This window comes from Pleurodeles waltl, chromosome 10 (assembly GCF_031143425.1).
Source record: "Pleurodeles waltl isolate 20211129_DDA chromosome 10, aPleWal1.hap1.20221129, whole genome shotgun sequence".
Classification (NCBI taxonomy): domain Eukaryota; kingdom Metazoa; phylum Chordata; class Amphibia; order Caudata; family Salamandridae; genus Pleurodeles; species Pleurodeles waltl.
The window spans coordinates 151,468,905-151,494,835 of NC_090449.1; the positions used below are offsets into that span (position 1 = coordinate 151,468,905).

At 47.1% G+C, this 25,931-nt stretch overlaps 1 protein-coding gene across 1 annotated transcript in view; it reads right to left on the reverse strand.

Annotated features, from left to right (window-relative positions):
* Window positions 1–20,959: 20,959 nt before the first annotated feature.
* PEMT (phosphatidylethanolamine N-methyltransferase) overlaps window positions 20,960–25,931 on the reverse strand; it is an 893,879-nt gene continuing 888,907 nt past the window's right edge. The window contains exon 7 of the mRNA XM_069210067.1: window positions 20,960–25,402. Within this exon, the coding sequence (XP_069066168.1) occupies window positions 25,348–25,402 (55 nt within the window). The 3' untranslated portion in view covers window positions 20,960–25,347. The remainder of the gene's footprint in view (window positions 25,403–25,931) is intronic.

Below are 25,931 nucleotides of genomic sequence, written 5' to 3' on the forward strand. Positions count from 1 at the left end.
TAGCCATCGCTCACAAAGCTACCCTCAAAATCCACACCCACTCGGACGACACCCTCAGGACAGCCGAACACCTCCACTTCCAGATCCACACGGACCCCAACACGACCCTCAGAGGAACCCTCATTTACCGCCCTCCAGGACCAAGACCCCCCTTCAACGACACCATCGCCGACCTTGCAAGCACCCACGCCCTCGCTTCCCCGGATTACATCCTCCTGGGAGATCTGAACTACCATCTGGAAAATGCCAACGACGTCAACACCGCGTCACTGACCTCCAACCTCCTCAACCTCGGTCTCCGCCAGCTAGTCAACACACCTACCCACATCGCCGGACACACCCTTGACCCCCTCTTCACCTCTAGCAACCACATTTCCTTCAGCCACACCTCCGAACTCCACTGGACTGACCATCACTGTGTCCACTTCACCTATAAGAAAACCACAGAGCAACACCGCATCCAGCTACCTCCCCACCGCCGCTGGGGCAAAATCACCCAAGAACAACTGACCAACACCCTCGTCAACAACCTTCCACCCGACGCAATCGACCCGAGCACAGCCGCCATCAACCTCCATCAATGGATCCTCGACTGCGCCAACACCCTTGCCCCTCTCAAGAAACCCACCACCACCCAAGGAAAGAGAAAACCAGCCTGGTTCACAGACGATCTCACCACCTCCAAAAGCAACTGCCAGAAACTCAAAAAGAAATGGATCCAAGAACGCACACCCGACAACCTCGCCGCCCTCAAAAACGCCAACCGCGAACACCACCAACGGATCCGCACCGCCAAGCGCGCCCACTTCACCGAACGCATCAACAACAACGCCCACGATTGCAAAGAACTATTCGGCATCGTGAAGGAACTCTCCAATCCGAAAGCCAACTCCAACGACATCCCGCCCTCCCAGAAACTCTGCGACGACCTCTCCACCTTCTTCCACCAGAAAATCACCACCATCCACGACAGCTTCATCACCGGTCCACCGCCAGACCCCACCCCCGACGTCTCCTCCCGCGACTGCCGCCTCACCGCCTGGACCCACGTGGACGAGGCAGTAACCATAGCAACCATGAACACCATCCACTCAGGCTCCCCCACGGACCCCTGCCCCCACCATGTTTTCAACTCAGCATACGCCACCATCGCCCCCGAACTCCGCAAGATCATCAACCTCTCCTTCACTTCTGCCACCTTCCCGGACAGCTGGAAACACGCCGAAATCCAACCCCTCCTCAAAAAACCCAAGGCTGACCCCAACGACCTCAAAAACTTCCGTCCGATCTCTCTCCTCCCTTTTCCAGCGAAAGTCATCGAGAAGATCGTCAACACTCAGCTCACCCACTTCCTCGAAGACAATTCCATCCTGGACCCCTCACAATCCGGATTCAGACGAAACCACAGCACTGAGACCGCCCTCCTCGCCGCCACAGATGACATCAGACATCAAATGGACAACGGCGAAACCTCAGCCCTCATCCTCCTCGACCTATCAGCCGCTTTTGACACCGTCTGCCACCGCACCCTACTGACCCGCCTCCAGGAAGCCGGCATCCAAGATAAAGCCCTCCACTGGATCTCATCCTTCCTCTCCGACAGAACGCAGAGAGTCCGTCTCTCCCCTTTCCGCTCCAAAGCCACCAACCTCATCTGCGGCGTCCCCCAAGGATCCTCCCTCAGCCCCACGTTGTTCAACGTCTACATGGCCCCCCTCGCTCAACTGGCCCGCCAACATCATCTCAGCATCATCTCCTACGCCGACGACACCCAGCTCGTCCTCTCCCTGACCAAAGACCCGCTCACCGCCAAAACAAACCTCCACGAGGGACTAAAATCTATCGCTGATTGGATGAACAACAGTCGCCTGAAACTCAACTCCGACAAGACGGAAGTCCTCATCCTCGGACGCACCCCCTCGGCCTGGAACGACTCATGGTGGCCCTCCGTCCTCGGACCCCCACCCACCCCTGCCAGCCACGCAAGAAACCTCGGCTTCATCCTGGACTCCGCCCTCACCATGTCCAAACAGGTCAGCGCCGTCTCCTCCTCCTGTTTCAACACCCTCCGAATGCTCCGCAGAATTTTCAAGTGGATTCCAACAGAAACCAGAAAGACGGTGACCCAGGCCCTCGTCAGCAGCAGACTTGACTACGGCAACGCACTCTACACAGGCATCCCAACCAAAGACATCAAACGCCTCCAACGTATCCAAAATGCCTCCGCCCGACTGATCCTCAACATACCCCGCCGAAGTCACATCTCCCCTCACCTAAAGGAACTCCACTGGCTCCCGGTAGACAAGAGGATCACCTTCAAACTCCTGACCCACGCTCACAAGGCACTTCACAACACCGGACCCTCCTACCTCAACACCAGACTTCACTTCTACACCCCAACACGTCAACTCCGATCCGCCAACCTCGCCCTCGCCATCGTACCCCGAATCCAGCGCAAGACATCCGGCGGCAGATCCTTCTCCTTCCTCGCCGCCAAGACCTGGAACTCTCTCCCCACATCCCTTCGCCAGACCCAGGACCTCCTCGCATTCAGAAGGCTCCTCAAGACCTGGCTCTTCGACCGATAAACCAGCAGCACTACCCTCCCCCCCCCCCCCCCCCCCCCCCTCAGCGCCTCGAAACCCTGACGGGTACATAGCGCGCTTTATAAATACTATGATTGATTGATTGATTGATAACCAGTACCTGCTCTCCCAAAGGCACGTGCGGTTTTGCCAATGCTTGTTTTCTTTGCATTCTGTGAATACTAGTCATGTATTTACCATTTCAAAATCAAGGCTTCAGCTACCAGAATGCAAAGGAAAAAACCTGGGAAAGCTACTTAAGGCTGAAGTTTGTTACAGCACGCGAAACGCACGCACGCACACCCAGCAGGTTTCCAGGCGTCCATCGGTTGGTTGTGTTAACCGACACCCCTAGTGTCTTTCACAGGGGAAGTGCAGCGAGGTGACACATTGTTCTCAGCTGTATCCGATGCCGTGCACGGTTTACTTTGGGTCTTTTGCGCACTTGCCCGAAGGGAGGGTCTCCCCCTGTAAATACACACACTAGGCTGGCGGATTCCAGTTTAGTTGTTCACCTGATGAGGCGTCAGGCGCAAATAAAGTGGGCGCCACCACTTAAGTGATGCACCAGGTACACTTCCTTGTCTCTCTGGTTAACAACACTTCCTGCTGCGACGCCTCCAGATTACAGCTCCATCCGCCGCCCGCGGTAATTAAGGCCATTGTCCTGTATTGTCTTCACAAGTTGTCGACTAACACTCCTTGTTGTTAACGCGCAGATATAGACCCAGGAATAGCGTTGAGCCGCCGACAGGCTGCGCCGACTGGGCAAGGGCGGGGTCACGTGCAACCCCTCAGGGCAGGGTCAGCGGCCGGGCGCTGCAAGAGGTGTTAGACAAGGAGGCCAAACAAAGCCATTTCCAGTGTAACTGCGAGTGCAGAGCTGTTAATTCCCCTTCCGGGTAAACAGGCGTGGCGTGTCCTCCTGTGGATCTGTCGATTGTTCAATGACACATACCCACCTTTTATCGCGAAAAGTGGCATTTTATGACCCTTTTCATACTTGCTACAAATGATGTGCTCCCCTATTAAATGCGTAACTGAAAAATCTCTTTGGATTTAGGGAACCATTCGAATAAATCAATTTTGGTCGTAGAAGCCCCCTCTTTAAAGAAAGAAGCTAATTTCTTCCACCTGCAACCTACAACTCTCGCCATAAATACCAAAGTCGTGCTCTCTCGTGGTCAATATTTTAAAAACTACAGATCTAATCACTGGATAAACTCATCACTCACCTCACTTAACTTCTTTAAAGATTAATTACACCGGCGTAATCTGGTGTTATTTCTGGAATTTCGTACTATGCTTGCTATGCGAAATTCCGATATTTCGCCATTACACACGGTCGCGTAATTAATAAATAGTTCAAGTACAAGAACCTATCGCTGTAGCACATGGTAACCTAACCACCAGTGCCTGTTGTTCACAGCGCCTGTGTTTTATAGACAATTTTTTAGGGCAAAATGCGTCCGACATGCATTTCACACGCTAAAAGCGGGATTTCAATTTCATGTTTTTTGCATAATTGCACATAAGTATGACAATGTTGCACACCCCTAGTCTATTTTAAGAGCTTTAGTTTCCCAGATCTAGTCACTCATCCTGCCCAAGTTTCTGCACAAAGACCTCACTACATGCTGTTTGAATAAGAATGTAATTGCTACAGCTAAAAACAAGAACTGGAAAAGCCAACAGGTCTTGCCTCTGGCAGGTATTGGCTTTGCTAATGGTTTTCAGCGATACTATGCAACACTGCTAAGAAAATAAAGCTGTGTCATTTTGTAGGCACATGCCCCTTGTATGCTTGTGCCTACAAACTGATGTCAGTTTTTTTTCTTTTTGTTTTCGGATCTCAGTTGGATTGGTAAATAAAAAGAAAAACTATGTCAAAAGTTTTTTGTTTTTGTAAGCATGTGGAGGTATGAAGAAGCAACACAGATAGCATAGGGGAAGCAAAGTGGAATGCGTGGGTTGGAGCAGTAAGGAGGGCAGTGGCAGAGGCAACGCAGAGGGCAGTGGCAACACAGAGGGCACGGATGTCAAAAGCGACAAGCAACAGAAATGTGGTGGCGGGGTGGAGAAGAGAAGCACGCAGATTGGAGACCAATACGGAGTGGGGTGGGGAGATTCACATGGGTGAGAGAGAGCAACTAGCAGTGGCGGCCCGTACTTTAGGGTGGAGGGGCCACGCCCCCCCACCTTTTGCCCTCAAGAAGAGTGTCTGTCAGGCTGAACAAAGGCCAGCCTGACAGACACTCTTCATTTTCAGCTCAGAAAGCCAGGAGTGAGCCATGTACGATTTGCACAGACTCCTGGCTGCCTGAGCTGAACTTTGCTGGGCTGAGGAGGTCACAGCTCCTATGGGCGTGACCTCCTGGGCTCAGCAAAGGTGCCTCGAGGCCCTCCCCTGGGTGACAAGGAAAGCGTCACCCATTGACACTCACCCTGGGCACTTCAGGTTTAAGCCCTGAAGCGCCCAGGGCGAGTGTCAATCAGTGACGCTTCGTCACAGAGTTGGGTGGGGTCAGCAGTCTCACTGACCCCATCCCACTCTGTGACGAGGCTGGGACTGCTGCCTTCCCTCATTGGCTGACCAAAGGTCAGCCAATGAGGGAAGGCAGCAGTCCCAACCCTCCTGGAACCTGGAGGCTGAAGGTAAGTGTGGGTGTCTGATGTTTAAAATTGAATGTTTGGTGCGCGTGTGCATGTTTGAGTGTTATGAGTGTTGTTAATGGATGTGCGTTCGTGCATGTGTGTGTGAAAGAATGAGTGTGTGTGATCTTTTAAAATGAATGGTGCGTGCGTGCATGTTTGAATGGTATGAGTGTTGTTGATGGATGTGCATTCGTGCGTGCGTGCGTGTCTGTGTGTGAAAGAATGAATGAGTGTGTGTATGTGTGTGCGCTTCCCGCCCGCCCCCATCCCTCCTAAAGCTGCCGGCCGCCACTGGCAACTAGTAGTTGCAGAGGGGCAAGAGAAGTACATGAGTAAGGCAGCTGGAAAACACATGGACTCTCAAGAGTGCTTACACAAAGAAAAAAAGTAGAGCTTGAAAAGTAAGCACTGAAACGGCACAAGTAATGAGTCCATGCTCTAGACGAATAGACAAAAACAAGAAGAGGAAGGAAAGCTCATACATGGCAATGAATAAAATGCAAGCAAATGAGAATGACAATAAAGCCCACCAATGGCAAACAATGGGTGAGCTGTAGGTCCGTTCTAAGCCAAGAATATTTTTTTTGCCAACAGCTTTCACTGTCTGGTAGGTGAGAACTAAAAATAGTGGGGCCACTAATAATGGCCAATTGTGAAGTGTGCGTGCCTGTATTTGTACATATGGTTATATGTGACTTCGTGCAAACCTAGACTAGTTTCATTATATTTTTCAATGTATTAAATAAACCGCACTAATACGATTATGGCTGTAGAACAGTGCAACATAAATAGCACTTCCTCTGTCTATCCTAAAGCAGGACTCTTGGGAATATACTTTCTTTAACATGATAATTTATCACTGTGAAATCTGAATCATTTAGTAATCACTGGATTACATATACATACATTTTCCTATCAACCATTAGTGGTAATGACAATGTTAACAGGGCCAGTTCGAACCTGCAATGATTTTCAAATTGCATATGTTTGGATTCCACAATTCATTGTATATGTTACATGAGAAATAACATGACAACAATATGATTGAAGTATTGAGATTGTACTCACAGAAACCATTATTAATGTGATTGCAGACATTTGTGGTCAAAAGGTGACACTTCTGTGTAACATGGGAGCTCTAGTTGTTGTTTTTAGTTGGTAGTAGGTTTCAATATGCATGTTTTCACTTTAAGTAGATGAGTTGGCCCATGGAATCTTTTGTCCAGTTGAAGGCAGTAGCCGAAAAGTGTCAGCCATGTTTTTCACAAATATGACAGAGTAATAAAATCTCACTGTGGACAACAGGTAGTGTGTCACCTGTTTTGTCTTTCCTTCGAGATCTGGATTCAAAGAGAAACACACACATATATATATATACTGTACATATAGTTCTCTCCCAGGAAGCCTGCCCCAATCTGCACACTGTTCTCCGGACATTACTGAGAGATGGCACAAATCCAGTTCGACTAGTTGCTTTTCAAAAGGGATTTATTGTTTCATTGTTCAATAAAGTGCAAAGTGCGAGGTGCCACAAAGAAAACCTGGCCCTCACGTTTCGACAAAAAAGTATTCGACTGGGCCATCCCTATATATATATATATATATATATATATATATATATATATATATATATACACACACACACACACACACACACACACACACACACACACAAGTACAAAGTGATATTTAAATATTTTCAGCAAAACACTTAGCACAATCAAATATATGCTCACAGATTGGCTCAAAAAATTACTGATTTGCAGTGAAAGGTACATGGGCATAAATGTACAATAAATATTTCACAATATATTGTTGTGGTCTGTTAATTATTGTTGTGGTTATACAGTGATTTTCAGAAAGCATCACAGTAGCTGAATATCTCTGTTTGGCCTGCACTTTGGTGGTGTTCCTGCTCACTAATTAAAAAAAAACTGCTTAACTTCCAATTGTTTTATGGACAGGACATAACACATACATTTAAATTCTTTAGCACTGTAGGAGGCTGGACTGGCTTGTAGTGAGTACCAAGGGGTACTTACACCTTGCACCAGGCCCAGTTATCCCTTATTAGTGTATAGGGTGTCTAGCAGCATAGGCTGATAGATAATGGTAGCTTAGCAGAGCAGCTTAGGCTGAACTAGGAGACGAGTGAAGCTCCTACAGTACCACTAGTGTCATATGCACAATATCATAAGAAAACACAATACACAGATATACTAAAAATAAAGGTACTTTATTTTTATGACAATATGCCAAAAGTATCTCAGTGAGTACCCTCAGTATGAGGATAGCAAATATACACAAGATATATGTACACAATACCAAAATATGCAGTAATAGTCTTAGAAAACAGTGCAAACAATGTATAGTTACAATAGGATGCAATGGGGACACATAGGGATAGGGGCAACACAAACCATATACTCCAAAAGTGGAATGCAAACCACGAATGGACCCCAAACCTATGTGACCTTGTAGAGGGTCGCTGGGACTGTAAGAAAACAGTTAGGGTTAGAAAAACAGCCCACCCCAAGACCCTGAAAAGTGAGTGCAAAGTGCACTAAAGTTCCCCAAAGGACACAGAAGTCGTGATAGGGGAATTCTGCAGGAATGACACAAATCAGCAATGCAACAACAATGGATTTCCAAACGAGGGTACCTGTGGAACAAGGGGACCAAGTCCAAAAGTCACAAGCAAGTCGGAGATGGGCAGATGCCCAGGAAATGCCAGCTGTGGGTGCAAAGAAGCTGCTACTGGACAGTAGAAGCTGAAGATTCTGCAGGAACGACAAGGGCTAGGAACTTCCCCTTTGGAGGACGGATCCCCCACGCCGTGGAGAGTCGTGCAGAAGTGTTTTCCTGAAGAAAGACCGCCAACAAGCCTTGCTAGCTGCAAATCGTGCGGTTAGGGTTTTTGGATGCTGCTGTGGCCCAGGAGGGACCAGGATGTCGCCAATTGCGTCTGGGGACAGAGGGGGCGTCGAGCAAGACAAGGAGCCCTCTCAGAAGCAGGCAGCACCCGCAGAAGTGCCGGAACAGGCACTACAAAGTGGAGTGAAACGGTGCTCACCCAAAGTCGCACAAAGGAGTCCCACGTCGCCGGAGGACAACTTAGGAGGTCGTGCAATGCAGGTTAGAGTGCTGTGGACCCAGGCTGGACTGTGCACAAATGAGTTCCGCCGGAAGTGCACGGAGGCCGGAGTAGCTGCAAAAGTCGCGGTTCCCAGCAATGCAGTCTGGCGTGGGGAGGCAAGGACTTACCTCCACCAAACTTGGACTGAAGAGTCACTGGACTGTGGGAGTCACTTGGACAGAGTTGCTGGATTCAAGGGACCTCGCTCGTCGTGCTGAGAGGAGACCCAGGGTACCGGTGATGCAGTTCTTTGGTGCCTGCGGTTGCAGGGGGACGATTCCGTCGACCCACGGGAGATTTCTTCAGAGCTTCTAGTGCAGAGAGGAGGCAGACTACCCCCACAGCATGCACCACCAGGAAAGCAGTCGAGAAGGCGGCAGGATCAGCGTTACAGAGTTGCAGTAGTCGTCTTTGCTACTTTGTTGCAGTTTTGCAGGCTTCCAGCGTGGTCATCAGTCGATTCCTTGGCAGAAGGTAAAGAGAGAGATGCAGAGGAACTCGGGTGAGCTCTTGCATTCATTATCTAAGGAAATCCCCAAAGCAGAGACCCTAAATAGCCAGAAAAGAGGGTTTGGCTACTTAGGAGAGAAGATAGGCTAGTAACACCTGAAGGAGCCTATCAGAAGGAGTCTCTGACGTCACCTGCTGGCCCTGGCCACTCAGAGCAGTCCAGTGTGCCAGCAGCACCTCTGTTTCCAAGATGGCAGAGGTCTGGAGCACACTGGAGGAGCTCTGAGCACCTCCCAGGGGAGGTGCAGGTCAGGGGAGTGGTCACTCCCCTTTCCTTTGTCCAGTTTCGCGTCAGAGCAGGGCTGAGGGGTCCCTGAACCGATGTAGACTGGCTTATGCAGAAATGGGCACCATGTGTGCCCATGAAAGCATTTCCAGAGGCTGGGGGAGGCTACTCCTCCCCTGCCTTCACACCATTTTCCAAAGGGAGAGTGTGTAACACCCTCTCTCAGAGGAAGTCCTTTGTTCTGCCATCCTGGGCCAGGCCTGGCTGGACCCCAGGAGGGCAGAAGCCTGTCTGAGGGGTTGGCAGCAGCAGCAGCAGCTGCAGTGAAACCCCGGGAAAGGCAGTTTGGCAGTACCAGGGTCTGTGCTACAGACCACTGGGATCATGGGATTGTGCCAACTATGCCAGGATGGCATAGAGGGGGCAATTCCATGATCATAGACATGTTACACGGCCATATTCGGAGTTACCATTGTGAAGCTACATATAGGTAGTGACCTATATGTAGTGCACGCGTGTAATGGTGTCCCCACACTTACAAAGTCTGGGGAATTGGCCCTGAACAATGTGGGGGCACCTTGGCTAGTGCCAGGGTGCCCTCACACTAAGTAACTTTGCACCTAACCTTTACCAGGTAAAGGTTAGACATATAGGTGACTTATAAGTTACTTAAGTGCAGTGTAAAATGGCTGTGAAATAACGTGGACGTTATTTCACTCAGGCTGCAGTGGCAGGCCTGTGTAAGAATTGTCAGAGCTCCCTATGGGTGGCAAAAGAAATGCTGCAGCCCATAGGGATCTCCTGGAACCCCAATACCCTGGGTACCTCAGTACCATATACTAGGGAATTATAAGGGTGTTCCAGTAAGCCAATATAAATTGGTAAAATTGGTCACTAGCCTGTTAGTGACAATATAAAAGAAATGAGAGAGCATAACCACTGAGGTTCTGATTAGCAGAGCCTCAGTGAGACAGTTAGTCATAACACCCCCCCAAACGAAGGACAATAAGACTAGCCATGACCTGATGAGTCTTCATTGTCTAAGTGGAAATATCTGGAGAGTCCATCTGCATTGGAGTGGCTACTCCCAGGTCTATGTTCCACTGTATAGTCCATTCCCTGTAGGGATATGGACCACCTCAACAATTTAGGATTTTCACCTTTCATTTGTTTTAGCCAAAGTAGAGGTTTGTGGTCTGTCTGAACAATGTGAGTGCCAAACAGGTATGGCCTCAACTTCTTCAGTGCCCAGACCACAGCAAAGGCCTCCCTCTCTATGGCAGACCAACGCTTTTCTCTAGGGGTCAACCTCCTACTAATAAAAGCAACAGGTTGATCCTGGCCCTCAGAATTAAGTTGTGATAGGACTGCCCCTACTCCTAATTCAGATGCATCAGTTTGGACATAGAGTTTTTTAGAGTAACAAGGGCTTTTCAGGACAGGTGCAGAGCACATGGCCTGCTTCAGCTCCTCAAAAGCTTTCTGACAGTTTGCTGTCCATAATACCTTTTTAGGCATTTTCTTTGATGTGAGGTCATTAAGAGGGGCTGCTATGGAGCCATGGTTCTTAATGAACCTCCTGTAATACCCAGTGAGGCCTAGGAAGGCTCTCACCTGAGTCTGAGTAGTAGGGGGAACCCAATCTATAATAGTTTGGACTTTCCCCTGAAGTGGTGCAATCTGTTCCCCACCAACAAGGTGTCCCAGATAAACCACCTTCCCCTGCCCTATCTGGCACTTTGAAGCCTTGATAGTGAGGCCTGCCTTTTGCAGGGCCTCTAAAACTTTCCATAGGTGGACCAGGTGATCATCCCAGCTAGAGCTAAAGACAGCTATATCGTCCAGATATGCTGCACTAAAGGCTTCCAGCCCTTGCAGGACTGTGTTCACCAACCTCTGAAAAGTGGCAGGTGCATTTTTCAATCCAAAAGGCATTACTGTGAATTGGTAATGGCCTCCAATGGTTGAAAATGCAGTTTTTGCTTTTGCATCTTCTGATAATTTGATCTGCCAATACCCTGCAGTCAAGTCAAAAGTGCTTAGATACTTGGCAGATGCCAGTGTATCTATGAGCTCATCTGCCCTGGGTATAGGGTGAGCATCAGTTTTGGTTACCTGGTTGAGACCTCTGTAGTCAACACAAAACCGCATTTCCTTCTTTCCATCTTTGGAATGAGGTTTTGGTACAAGTACCACAGGAGAAGCCCATGGACTTTCAGAGTGCTCAACCACTCCTAGTTCTAACATTTTCTGCACCTCTTGCTTTATGCAGTCTCTGACATGGTCAGGCTGCCTATAGATTTTACTTTTGACAGGCAAGGTGTCTCCAGTATCTATAGTGTGCTCACACCAAGAAGTGGTACCTGGCACAGTAGAGAAGAGTTCAGAAAACTGACCCAGGAGATTTATGCAATGGTCTTTCTGCTCAGCAGTAAGACAATCAGCCAAAACTACACCTTCCACTAGAGCATCTTGTTCTGTGGAAGAGAAGAGATCAGGGAGAGGGTCACGCTCTTCTTCCTGCCCCTCATCAGTTGCCATGAGCAGGGTGAGATCGGCCTGTCATAGTAGGGTTTCAGGCGATTGACATGGAGCACCCTAAGGGGACTCCTGGCAGTGCCTAAGTCAACTAAGTAGGTGACTTCACCCTTTTTTTCAACAATTGTGTGGGGTCCACTCCATTTATCTTGGAGTGCTCTTGGGGCCACAGGCTCCAAGACCCACACTTTCTGCCCTGGTTGGTACTGAACCAAAACAGCCTTCTGGTCATGCCATTGCTTTTGGGGCTCTTGGCTGGCCTGAAGGTTTTTACTGGCCTTTTTCATGTACTCAGCCATCCTTGATCTGAGGCCAAGTACATAATCCACAATATCTTGCTTTGGAGCTTTTAAAGGTTGTTCCCAACCCTCCTTGACAAGTGTTAGTGGACCCCTAACAGGGTGTCCAAAGAGGAGTTCAAAGGGGCTGAAGCCCACTCCTTTCTGGGGTACCTCCCTGTAGGCAAAAAGGAGGCTAGGTAAAAGGATATCCCATCTCCTGCGGAGTTTTTCAGGGAGTCCCATAATCATGCCTTTGAGAGTTTTGTTAAATCTCTCCACCAGTCCATTTGTTTGTGGATGATAGGGTGTAGTGAACTTGTAAGTCACACCACACTCCTTCCACATGGCCTTTAAGTAAGCAGACATGAAATTGCTTCCCCTGTCTGATACCACCTCTTTTGGAAAGCCCACCCTGAAAAATATTCCCAGGAGGGCCTTTGCTACTGCAGGTGCTGTAGTGGTCCTTAGAGGAATTGCTTCAGGATATCTTGTGGCATGGTCCACTACCACCAAGATAAACCTATTGCCTGAAGCAGTAGGAGGGTTAAGGGGGCCAACTATGTCAACCCCTACCCTTTCAAAGGGAACCCCAACCACAGGCAGTGGAATAAGGGGTGCCTTTGGAGTGCCACCTGTCTTGCCACTGGCTTGACAGGTTTCACAGGACTTACAAAATTATTTTGTGTCCTCTGACATTCTAGGCCAATGAAACAAGGGAACAAGTCTGTCCCAAGTTTTCATTTGTCCTAAATGTCCAGCTAGGGGAATGTCGTGGGCTAGAGTTAGGAGGAACTTTCTGTACTCCTGAGGAATCACTAACCTCCTGGCAGTTCCAGGTTTAGGATCCCTTGCTTCAGTGTACAAGAGGTTGTCCTCCCAGTAAACTCTGTGAGAGTCACTGACATCCCCATTAGCTTGTTTGACAACTTGCTGTCTTAGATCCTCTAGTGTGGGACAGGTTTGCTGTGCCACACTCAGCTCCTCCCAGCCAGGCCCCCCTTCACCCAAAAGCTCAGCAGTGTCTGCTTCCAGCTCCTCTGGTGTAGGTTCTGCACAGGGTGGAAATTCTTCTTCCTCAGAAGTAGAATCCACTGTAGAGGGAGGGATAGTAGGTAGTGCTTTACTTCTACTAGCCCTAGCTTTAGGGAGCACTTGGTCCATTGTTCCAGGATCCAAGTCACCCTGTCCTTTTTGCTTTTTGGCCTGAGCCCTGGTTAAAGCAAAAATATGCCCTGGGATGCCCAGCATTGCTGCATGGGCCTCCAACTCCACATCTGACCAAGCTGATGTCTCCAAATCATTTCCTAGTAGACAGTCTACAGGTATATCTGAGGCTACCACAACTTTCTTTGGACCAGTAACCCCCCCCCCCCGGTTGAGATTTACAACAGCCATGTGGTGGCTAAGTGTGTTGTTGTGAGCATCGGTTACTTGGTACTGGTGACCAAGTAGGTGTTGTTCAGGGTGGACCAGTTTCTCTATTACCATTGTAACACTGGCACCAGTGTCCCTGTAGGCCTGAACCTCAACACCATTTATTAGGGGTAGCTGCTTGTACTTATCCATGTTAAGGGGACAAGCAACTAAGGTGGCTAAATCAATAGCCCCCTCAGAGACTAACACAGCCTCTGTGGTCTCCCTAACAAGACCAACCCCAACTAAGTTACCAAAAGTGAGCCCAGCTACTCCCTTGGATTGGCTATTAGTAGGTTTGCTCCCACCACCACTGCTATTAGTAGGGACACTAGGTGTAGCAGTAGGGGTTGTAGTGGTAGGAGGCTTGGTGCTTTTCTTTGGACAACTGGGATATGTTGTCCAATGGCCTTTTATTTTACATAAATAGCACCATGGTTTCTTTTCTTTGTTTTGATTAGAAGAGGATTTGGGCCCACCACCCCCACCAGAGTGTTTTTGTGGGCCTGATGAAGACTCATTTTTAGATTTGTCCCCACCCTTGTCAGAAGACTTACCATCCTTCTTCTTGTTGCCATCTTTGTCACTCCCTGTATGAACTTTTCTGTTCACCCTTGTTCTGACCCATTTGTCTGCCTTCTTTCCCAATTCTTGGGGAGAGGTCAGATCAGAGTCCACCAAGTACTGGTGCAACAAATCAGACACACAATTATTAAGAATATGCTCTCTCAGGATCAAGTTATACAGGCTGTCATAATCAGTAACTTTACTGCCATGTAACCACCCCTCCAAGGCCTTCACTGAATGGTCAATGAAATCAACCCAGTCTTGTGAAGACTCCTTTTTGGTCTCTCTGAACTTTATCCTGTATTGATCAGTGGTTAAGCCATAACCATCCAGGAGTGCATTCTTAAGAACTGTAAAATTATTGGCATCACTTTCTTTCACAGTAAGGAGCCTATCCCTACCCTTTCCACTAAATGATAGCCATAGGATAGCAGCCCACTGCCTTTGAGGGACATCCTGTACAACACAGGCCCTCTCAAGTGCAGCAAACCACCTGTTAATGTCATCCCCCTCCTTATAAGGGGGAACTATCTTGTGCAGATTCCTAGAATCATGCTCTTTTGCAGGATGGCTATTGGGAATACTGCTGCTGCCACCATGGGTTTCAAAACCCAACTTCTGTCTTTCCTTCTCTAGTTCTAAGGACTGTCTATCCAAATCCAGCTGTTGCTTCTTAAGCTTCAGTCTGGTTTGTTCCACTCTCAATTTATTGAGCTCCCTTTCTAACAATCTGTCATCAGGGTGGGTGGGAGGGACATGTCTAGAAACAGAGGTATGATGAGAATTGACAGAAGGAGACCTATCCCTTACAGAAGGCACCCTAACAGCTTGGTTAACAGAAACATCACTTCTACTGTGGTGAGAAGGAATACTCTTGCTAGGATGTGAGACAACACTATCTGTATGGTGTGACTCTACATCAGTACCAACTATGCTAGGCTGTCTAGTAATGGGCAGGCTAGGAAGTTTCTTTCCTGAATCTTTACCTAGGGGAGTCCCTGGATCAGATTGGGAACCATTAGCTACTTTTTCAACAGATGGGGCCCTTCTGGCCTTATCTTGTTCTCTAAGCATGTTGAGCAATAATTCCAAAGAAGGATTCTTCCCTACACTCAAACTTCTCTCTATGCAGAGACTCCTTGCTCCTTTCCAGCTAAGGTGATCATATGCAAGTTTGGACAGATCAACAGAAGGGCCTGTGCCAGACATTTTTAGAAAGAGTTTAAGTGACAGAAAAAGAGAAAAAAGTTTTCAGAACTTTTTAGAAAGACAGAAAAAAAAACATTTAAAACTTTTAAGAACTTTTAGAAAGTTTAGAAGTACTTTTCAGCACTTTAGAAAAGAGGTGAGAAAAGAAATGCAAAACTTTTTGGTTAGGTGTACATACACTGAACTTGTTTTGTATATTTTTCTCTTATGAAAAGTACAATGACAAAAAGTGGTAAGTAGTCTCAAAGCACTTATCCCACCGCTGCACAACCAATGTAGGAGGCTGGACTGGCTTGTAGTGAGTACCAAGGGGTACGTACACCTTGCACCAGGCCCAGTTATCCCTTATTAGTGTATAGGGTGTCTAGCAGCATAGGCTGATAGATAATGGTAGCTTAGCAGAGCAGCTTAGGCTGAACTAGGAGACGAGTGAAGCTCCTACAGTACCACTAGTGTCATATGCACAATATCATAAGAAAACACAATACACAGATATACTAAAAATAAAGGTACTTTATTTTTATGACAATATGCCAAAAGTATCTCAGTGAGTACCCTCAGTATGAGGATAGCAAATATACACAAGATATATGTACACAATACCAAAATATGCAGTAATAGTCTTAGAAAACAGTGCAAACAATGTATAGTTACAATAGGATGCAATGGGGACACATAGGGATAGGGGCAACACAAACCATATACTCCAAAAGTGGAATGCGAACCACGAATGGACCCCAAACCTATGTGACCTTGTAGAGGGTCGCTGGGACTGTAAGAAAACAGTTAGGGTTAGAAAAATAGCCCACCCCAAGACCCTGAAAAGTGAGTGCAAAGTGCACTAAAGTTCCCCAAAGGACATAGAAGTCGTGATAGGGGAATTCTGCAGGAAAGACACAAATCAGCAATGCAACAACGATGGATTTCCAAACGAGGGTACCTGTGGAACAAGGGGACCAAGTCCAAAAGTCACAAGCAAGTCGGAGATGGGCAGATGCCCAGGAAATGCCAGCTGTGGGTGCAAAGAAGCTGCTACTGGACAGTAGAAGCTGAAGATTCTGCAGGAACGACAAGGGCTAGGAACTTCCCCTTTGGAGGACGGATCCCCCACGCCGTGGAGAGTCGTGCAGAAGTGTTTTCCTGAAGAAAGACCGCCAACAAGCCTTGCTAGCTGCAAATCGTGCGGTTAGGGTTTTTGGATGCTGCTGTGGCCCAGGAGGGACCAGGATGTCGCCAATTGCGTCTGGGGACAGAGGGGGCGTCGAGCAAGACAAGGAGCCCTCTCAGAAGCAGGCAGCACCCACAGAAGTGCCGGAACAGGCACTACGAAGTGGAGTGAAACGGTGCTCACCTGAAGTCGCACAAAGGAGTCCCACGTCGCCGGAGGACAACTTAGGAGGTCGTGCAATGCAGGTTAGAGTGCCGTGGACCCAGGCTGGACTGTGCACAAAGGATTTCCGCCGGAAGTGCACGGAGGCCGGAGTAGCTGCAAAAGTCGCGGTTCCCAGCAATGCAGTCTGGCGTGGGGAGGCAAGGACTTACCTCCACCAAACTTGGACTGAAGAGTCACTGGACTGTGGGAGTCACTTGGACAGAGTTGCTGGATTCAAGGGACCTCGCTCGTCGTGCTGAGAGGAGACCCAGGGTACCGGTGATGCAGTTCTTTGGTGCCTGCGGTTGCAGGGGGACGATTCCGTCGACCCACGGGAGATTTCTTCGGAGCTTCTAGTGCAGAGAGGAGGCAGACTACCCCCACAGCATGCACCACCAGGAAAGCAGTCGAGAAGGCGGCAGGATCAGCGTTACAGAGTTGCAGTAGTCGTCTTCGCTACTTTGTTGCAGTTTTGCAGGCTTCCAGCGCGGTCAGCAGTCGATTCCTTGGCAGAAGGTGAAGAGAGAGATGCAGAGGAACTCGGATGAGCTCTTGCATTCGTTATCTAAGGAAATCCCCAAAGCAGAGACCCTAAATAGCCAGAAAAGAGGGTTTGGCTACTTAGGAGAGAAGATAGGCTAGCAACACCTGAAGGAGCCTATCAGAAGGAGTCTCTGACGTCACCTGCTGGCCCTGGCCACTCAGAGCAGTCCAGTGTGCCAGCAGCACCTCTGTTTCCAAGATGGCAGAGGTCTGGAGCACACTGGAGGAGCTCTGAGCGCCTCCCAGGGGAGGTGCAGGTCAGGGGAGTGGTCACTCCCCTTTCCTTTGTCCAGTTTCGCGCCAGAGCAGGGCTGAGGGGTCCCTGAACCGGTGTAGACTGGCTTATGCAGAAATGGGCACCATGTGTGCCCATGAAAGCATTTCCAGAGGCTGGGGGAGGCTACTCCTCCCCTGCCTTCACACCATTTTCCAAAGGGAGAGGGTGTAACACCCTCTCTCAGAGGAAGTCCTTTGTTCTGCCATCCTGGGCCAGGCCTGGCTGGACCCCAGGAGGGCAGAAGCCTGTCTGAGGGGTTGGCAGCAGCAGCAGCTGCAGTGAAACCCCGGGAAAGGCAGTTTGGCAGTACCAGGGTCTGTGCTACAGACCACTGGGATCATTGGATTGTGCCAACTATGCCAGGATGGCATAGAGGGGGCAATTCCATGATCATAGACATGTTACACGGCCATATTCGGAGTTACCATTGTGAAGCTACATATAGGTAGTGACCTATATGTAGTGCACGCGTGTAATGGTGTCCCCGCACTCACAAAGTCCGAGGAATTGGCCCTGAACAATGTGGGGGCACCTTGGCTAGTGCCAGGGTGCCCTCACACTAAGTAACTTTGCACCTAACCTTTACCAGGTAAAGGTTAGACATATAGGTGACTTATAAGTTACTTAAGTGCAGTGTAAAATGGCTGTGAAATAACGTGGACGTTATTTCACTCAGGCTGCAGTGGCAGGCCTGTGTAAGAATTGTCAGAGCTCCCTATGGGTGGCAAAAGAAATGCTGCAGCCCATAGGGATCTCCTGGAACCCCAATACCCTGGGTACCTCAATACCATATACTAGGGAATTATAAGGGTGTTCCAGTAAGCGAATATAAATTGGTAAAATTGGTCACTAGCCTGTTAGTGACAATTTGAAAGAAATGAGAGAGCATAACCACTGAGGTTCTGATTAGCAGAGCCTCAGTGAGACAGTTAGTCATAACACAGGTAACACATTCAGGCACACTTATGAGCACTGGGGCCCTGGCTGGCAGGGTCCCAGTGACACATACAACTAAAACAACATATATACAGTGAAATATGGGGGTAACATGCCAGGCAAGATGGTACTTTCCTACAAGCACCGTCGCTGATACTAACTTGACGAGTCTCATTTATAAAGGAAAACCTCAGTGCTCAACCCTTTTAAGCCACATTTCTAAGTTTCTGGTCCATTTCTTAATAGGCATGTGTTTTGCTTCTATCACTGACTTAGCACATATGCAAAACATCCTTTTTTAGTAGGGAGACTCAATTATTTTAAGGAAAATGGTTCTATTTTAACATATGGCTGGTTAAAAATCTCAGTACAAGTCATAAGGGTAAAATATTCCTGCTTTTGTGTTCAGCATCTCCCTCTTCTAGTCTGAACTGTTGCAATGTATGTTGAAGTATAAAGTACACGGACAATGTGTGAGACATAAAATAACATACTTTTAAAATACATTTTATGTGTGTGTGCCTATATAATTTGATTTCTATTTGACTGCAGAAGATACAAAACATTCTATCTCTGAGGCAGTAGGTTCAGAGGTCAAGATGAGTCTAGCGAAGACTGCATGCCATTGGCTGCTCGGAGTGTGGCACCACCAGAAAGTAGCAGAAGACAGCAGAGGAGAGACTGCAAATGGGGGTGGTTGGGTCTCCTCACCGCTCCGCCTCCGCAACAGCCCTGCCACGTATCAACGGTTAACCTAATGCATTTGGAGCATTTCCATGCATTCTGCCCATATTGTCACACAATTAAACAAAAGCTCATGTCTAGTGCCATCATCCTCATGCTATCAGTGCTCTTATTTCCCCTGGCAGTGACACACAGGAGTGCCGTCTAGAGCTGTACAAAACAGTTTCCCCCCATTTTATATCACGGGGAAGTTTCCAATTTTTGAACACGACTACAGTCCGAACCACTAAACGGATTTACACCAAATTTGACAGAAAGCTCCATCTTCGTCCAGAAAGATCTCTTTTTGTTGTTTGGTGTAAATCTGTTCGGTAGTTTTGGAGTAATTAAAATAAATATAATATAAATATCTAGGGGTGCAGATCCTTTGTAGACCCACCTGCGAGGATCTTCGGTTCCTGGACCAAAAGGAAGGCCCAGATTAGCTGGCAACAACCTGAAAGAAAAGTTGTGGGCACTATTTTCTTTCTGGCTTGGGCCGAGGGATGGAAGAAAAAAAGGCGAATCATATAAGGGAACAGGATAGGGGTATCCTAACCCCATAGGACACATGGAGGGGGTGGGCAAAAAATTGCCCTTTTATTTTTTTTGGCCAGTCTGTGGATCTGCTGTGGTGCTCAGTGTGACCCTCAGTCACGAAGGATCCACAGATCTAAAGCAGACAAAAAAAATCACCCATTCACACACAAAAGCCCCCCGTGCATGGTTGAAGGCCATGCGCTGTGTTAGGTTGGGTGTATGCAAAGGGGTTAGCCGCAGGCCATGAGCAGCAGTGGTTGTATTAACGTATGGTAATTATATATTACTTTATGTTAAAAAAAATAGAACTTCACTGAGAAAACCAAAGATTACAGGGACGTTATAGTTAGGTTTACGTTTTACCCATACAATGCCATAGAAATTCAAGCACGTATAGTTATATTTATCTAAAGAAATTATAACTCATGCCGTAAAATAACTTTAGGCCAACAGTTATAGCTTCCTGCTGAATTTCTATAGTTTTGTATGTGTAAGACGTCAATCTAACTATAACATCTCTGTAACGTTTGGTTTTCTCAGTGAAATACATATATATATATATATGCACTCTATGGCTCTATGGCCAAGTAGATACAAAGAGGGCCTTTAGGTCAGCCTTCTACCATTGGTCTGTCTGACTGTCCACATCATTAACTGGCTCTCTTGTCCTATGAATCACAACAGTTTCTGATCATGGGCAGATTCCCCTCAAAGTAAAAGCTTCTGTGTCAAAGCTGATTAGCCAGTCCTTTCGTTTTTAACATTCTGGTTTCATAGTACCCCTCTGGTTATTTACTTCTCCTCCTTTTATTTTAATGTTGCTTAGGAGACACTGCATCTCCCTAAGTGCTAACCAGATGCTTGCTTGCCTTTCATTTCATCTACAGTGTGCCGTATCTCACGTGGCACTTCCTCTAGACCGACAACCATTATGGAATGCTGTTGTCAATGGTGTATTATTGTTTTACCATTCCAAGATGGCCAACATGATAGTTCTAAACATTGCAGCCATTCTGAAATTTTAAAACAAGTATAGACTATGTCCAATACCTCTGTAAGATGGACTCCAGCTGCAATATTTAGGTTAATTTTGGAAAGCATGTGTCCACCATGAAAAGGCAGCATGTTTTCTTTTTTCTACTTGTATTCTTTTCATTTATCTTGCACATGTTGCTGAATGTGTGTGTTTTATTCCAGTTGTGTCAGATAATGAACAGTAGAATGAATCAGTAGATGGATGAATGGATACAAGGCCAAAGATGAGTGATAAAGTTCATGTATGTTAATTTATTGAGTGCCTAAACTGATCAGCGACACAAAAGGCACTTACATTCATAAGTCAGATCTATTGGCCTTGCCAATGTTTGTTCCAGAGGAAACCATGAAAAAGACTGAAGACGCTGAGAGGAAAGCTGTAAGTAATAACAATTAAGACAGACAGTGACAGCTGTCTGAAACAAAACTTTATTTTACAGCACCACAGAAGGAAACAAAAAGAAATTGCAGTATGAGCAGAACCAGTGAGCACCCCCCAAGAGAGCAGAGAACAGCAATGTCTGAGGATTTATTGTTTGATTAAATTAGATTTTGGAAGTTGGAAAGAAAGATGGACATATTAAACGAAGTGACTCATAAACCAGTCACTCCTTTGTAGGTCTCAGCGTGACTGCTACCACCGGCTTGAGTTTAATCTTGGCTTTAATAAAATTTCAAGCAAAAAAAGGGAAGGTAGAGGACAAGAAACAATACATATAATAACAACCATCAAGTGCATTTTACAAGCCAGAAGACCTTCATGTTGCTTGCTTCGATTCATGCACCAACACATGAACATTTTCTTGTAAACCTGTGGGTCATATTAATGTGGAGGCTGACAGAAATGAAGACTGCGTACCAGGTTATGTAACTGTGTTTTCCTTTCCTGCGTACCCTCGTCTCTCCTCCTTGGGAAACTGGTCTCCACCAATGTATACTTTCTTTACTTTCCTGGTCCTGACTGCCCCACTTCCTGTCCAGCCCCTGGGAGGAAGTGGTGTTGGTTTGGTTACTACAGACAGAGGTCAAGCTGCAGGGCCGCACAACACCCACCCTTCACACAACAGGTCCAGGAACTGTAAGACCAAATTTACATAGCATTTTACCAGATCAGTGGAGAAGGAAAAAGAACATTCTGCACATAGGTAAATTCACATAACAAAATGAGGAAAACACACGCTTTTAGGTTGGGAAGGAAAGATGCACATCAGACACAAATATTAGGACATTCTTCTTTGACAGACGTTTGAGCTCAATTCTAGTGTGTGAAGAAGGAAGTGACCCATCCATATAGGCGAATGAAGGCAGTTGCCCAAGGCACAAAAAAGGAGCCAAATTTGAAAACAATCGAATATAAAAAATTACAATGAAAACATATTTGAGGGTGCCAACTGCAGGGCATCACTAGCTCGAGGGGAGCCTGCAGATACTTTATCCACCCCTGATTTGAGATTCCCCTTTTTGATGAAAGTCCTTACACGACTCGGGACTCATGCAGCAGAAGAAGCAATTCAGACATGGGTGGTGAAGCAAGAGATGAACAATGAAATGTAGGATTTTATTTCTATCCCTCGATCAAGGATAGAAATTAAATCACCTAATCACTCATGCCACCAGGTCCCACTGGAACCACCTGCCACCCCAATTCTATTAACCTCACACAGTCACTTGCTAAGGTATAACAAGCCAAAGTTTACTTGCCATGAATCACCGTCTCCCGTCTATTTAATGCTGCATTAACACCAAAGCAAACTTGTTTTTGATTGATACCTTGCTGTCAGAGACCTTGTTGTCAATTTGGTATTGTGGTGACCCTGGCAGGATGGGGCTTTAACTTGCTAACCATCTGTCTGTCCTTCCTGGTCAGCCCCATCCATGCCCAGGGTGCAAGTTGTGTCTCACCTTTGGTTATCCCATCCTTGCGCATTTCTTTCTCTGCGGTGGCACTGTGGTCTGGCATCCCAAAGCTCACCTTCTAAAAGACCTCCACCCATCCGTCTCTCTTGTGACCAGGGCTATTGTTAACAGAAAGTTTCACTGTTCTCCCTCTGCTCTTCAACCATGCACCACTGAGCTGCAGTCATCTGGGAGACTAACGGCCTCATTATGAGGTTGGTGGGCTGACCGTCGGCCCGCCAGCTCCATGGAGAGGACACCACCGTGGAGCTGGCAGTCAATCCCATTATAAGGTTTCCAACGGGTTGACTGGCGGAAACCTCAGGAATCAGCCCAGTGGAAACCATGCAGCGGTATTGACCTCGGCTCCTCATGGAGCCAAGGCCAATGCTGTCACACAGAGGGTTCTCCCCGCAGCCTCGGAATGCACATTGTCTGCCTTAGCAGACAGTGCGCATTCCAAGGGTGCTGGGCAGGGGGGGACCTGCACTGCCCATGACATGGTTGTGGGCAGTGCAGGGGCTCTCCTGTGCCCCCCCCCAGCACTGGCTTTTTGCCAGCCTTTTCATGGCAGGGTCCCCGCCATGAAAAGGCTGGAGGAAAAGTGAAGTTGTAATCAGCACTGCGGTACTGCTTTAAGCACCGTCATGGCTGAGCACAACTTCGACCGCGCCTACCCATCGGGAACCTTGTTCCTGGCGGTGGCAGCGATCCCCTGGCGTCCAACAGCCAGGGTCGTAATTTGGCAGTTGGCTCGCCAAGAGCGCAGCGGCCTAAAGACCTCCAGACTCGTAATCTGGCACTAAGACCCTCGCCGCCTCCTGCTCCAAGCTTGCATGTGGGTGGGTGAGGATTCGGAGAACATGGTGCCCAGGAGCTCCTAGGCATCCCCTTTTGAGTGCCTAGAGCACGGCTACAATAGGACAGTTCAAAAAGCACCGGCCAATCCCAACACAACCCTTTCAAACTCTTTTGGCTGGTACTTGCTCCTCTAGTTTAGGCAGGCGTCCTGGTGCTAGCCCTCCCTCCCACACTCTTTTCTCCCCAGCTGGGACAGGTAGCTCCATCTTGCTTAAGTGTGCCATACACTCTACAACGGGCCAGTCTGCCCCCAGTTAAGGCAAGCGTTTTTGGTACCAATGTCTCAGTCCCAACCTACACTCTTTTCCCCCATGTGGTGGAGGTACAGCACCATCGTTCTCAAGTGCACCTTACGCACTTCAACAGGCTATGGACACCGTCCACACAAGGACTTGGTAAAAGCTGTGGAGTTAAAAGTATTCGTTCCTACCGAGGTTGGTGGAGTGTCAAGGAGCCTATCTACTATTTGACGAGGCCAAGTGGGTTAGAGCATCAGAGAATATAAATGCTTTAATAGTCATGGTGATCAATTGAGGAAAGGAAGTGTAGATAATGATGGATTCACACATTTGTGAGGAGCAAAATGCGTGTATAAGTATTTGAGTGTGTTTTTGAGAATCAAGCACATCATCCCCATTTGCATAACAGGCAAAGGAAATGGCAGCATAGCCTGTTCCTCCTACCATGCTGCCTCATCAGAACCTTCAGCCAGGTCTGTGGGTTCAGTTATTGCTTGGGGATATGGCAGTGAGAGTTGTTAATTCACCACTGTCTTGTGGGGCTTGAAGGTTGGACAGTCTTTGGTATGTGGGAAGGTTTCCTAATGGCTGGCAGATGAAAGGTTGGTATGACTATGGAAGAGTTAGTCTCCTGGCGACCGTCCTATAACTATAATACTGGCCATATGTGTTGAGCATCGTACATACTGCATTTTCTCTTAGTTATTCATAATAGATGTCATTATTAACAATGGTACTTGCTTATAACGATCTCAGAAGATGAAAGGCTAAGTCAGACCTGCTGGGACTCAACGTCCTGACCTATGGGCCACAAACAGACTCATGAACCAAATGCTTAACCGCAAAACTACCCCCAGTCACGGGAAATATCTACATTTGCGAACACAGTGGTTTATCGTAATTATGGTTTTATTATATTTGCGGCATAATTTACCATCTGCTGCGTTGCTTTATTTCAGGAAACAAAATCTAGCATAAATGGATCAAAAGTTACTAAAATGTCGTGATGTGTAGTGGCAGATTCGTGGCAAAGGTTAAACTAGTCACCTTCAAAATGCTGGCTATTGTACTGAGTTGTTAAACTGATACTAATGATGTGAAACTCTTGCCAAGACAAAATCAATGTTGGCTATTAGGCCTAAATAGTGAATAATACTGCCACAGTATGCGACATAATTTTGTTTTTCTTGTAGCATAATTTACTCAACCCTGCCACATTATTTTCAGTGGCTTACCGGTTTCATAGTGCAAGAATGGGGTGCCACAACACACCTGTAGGTCAATTGTGGTGCAGAACTTGTTTAAGACATGATAATTCAACTGCATCTCTTCCAAACAACATGGAAATGTCAGGTGCTTAAGGCACCCTTAACTCATCACTAAGTAGTTGTATTTGATAGCTCAATCTGGCTATGATCAGTCCTTCTGTGACATTAAAAAATGGATGCTAAACCATGTTTTGCGACAATCGAGGAAACTGTCCATCCTTGAAATGTAATCGATTTTTTAGCAGCAAAACCTATGTACTTTAATTTGTTCTTTACAAGATCGCCTGCCGGCTTCAGGCACCTCCGGTGGGTACACCGGATTCACTAACTTGGCAAGTCTCTGATGGCTCACTGATCAGACATTTTCATGAAATCAAACAGAGCTGTAATGATTGACATTTGAATAAAACAGTATAGGCGTGCTCCAGGATTCTGCAGCTATCCGAAGGGCTTCTTGTCTTGTTTCCGTGTTGTCTGCCAAGCAGCTTTAAATGATGCATCAATCTCTCAGCGATTGTTGCATATCCGCAGCTGCTTCTATTTATTCTTCCGAGACTCCTCTCTCCGCTGATAGATTTCCTCGGTGAAGGGCCTGATAGAGAGGAAATAAAGGAAGGAACACATGTCAAAAAGGCATTAGCCGATAAGATATCTGCTACCTGTCTCTCCCTGACACCAGGAGCTTAGGAAGACAGTGATTTGGAAGCCAAAAGGCTCATGTTGTATCCTCAGTACCTCAAATATTTGCCGATCTTAAGTGCGATTCACTTTGAAGGTTGTACACTGCCTAAAAGCGGCACACAGATTCCAGCAGAATCAGAATATAATTGTTTATAAAAGTAATGGAAGAGGATAGACAAACCTCTGCAATAATAACCATAAAGTGGGCCAAGTTATCATTTCTTTTCACACACAGCACATTTAGTTTTTAATTTAATCGTACTTTAAGTGTTTGCCTGATGTACTTCTTTCTGTAACAAAAATGAAGTTCTATCCATGCTTTTCCACACTTACTTTGAGTTTGCTCACATACAAAAACATGAAATGTCACCATTCAGTTTTCCAAATGAATGTGCATCAATTTAAATAGAGGACAGGAAAGTGGCATGCGTTACTGCAAA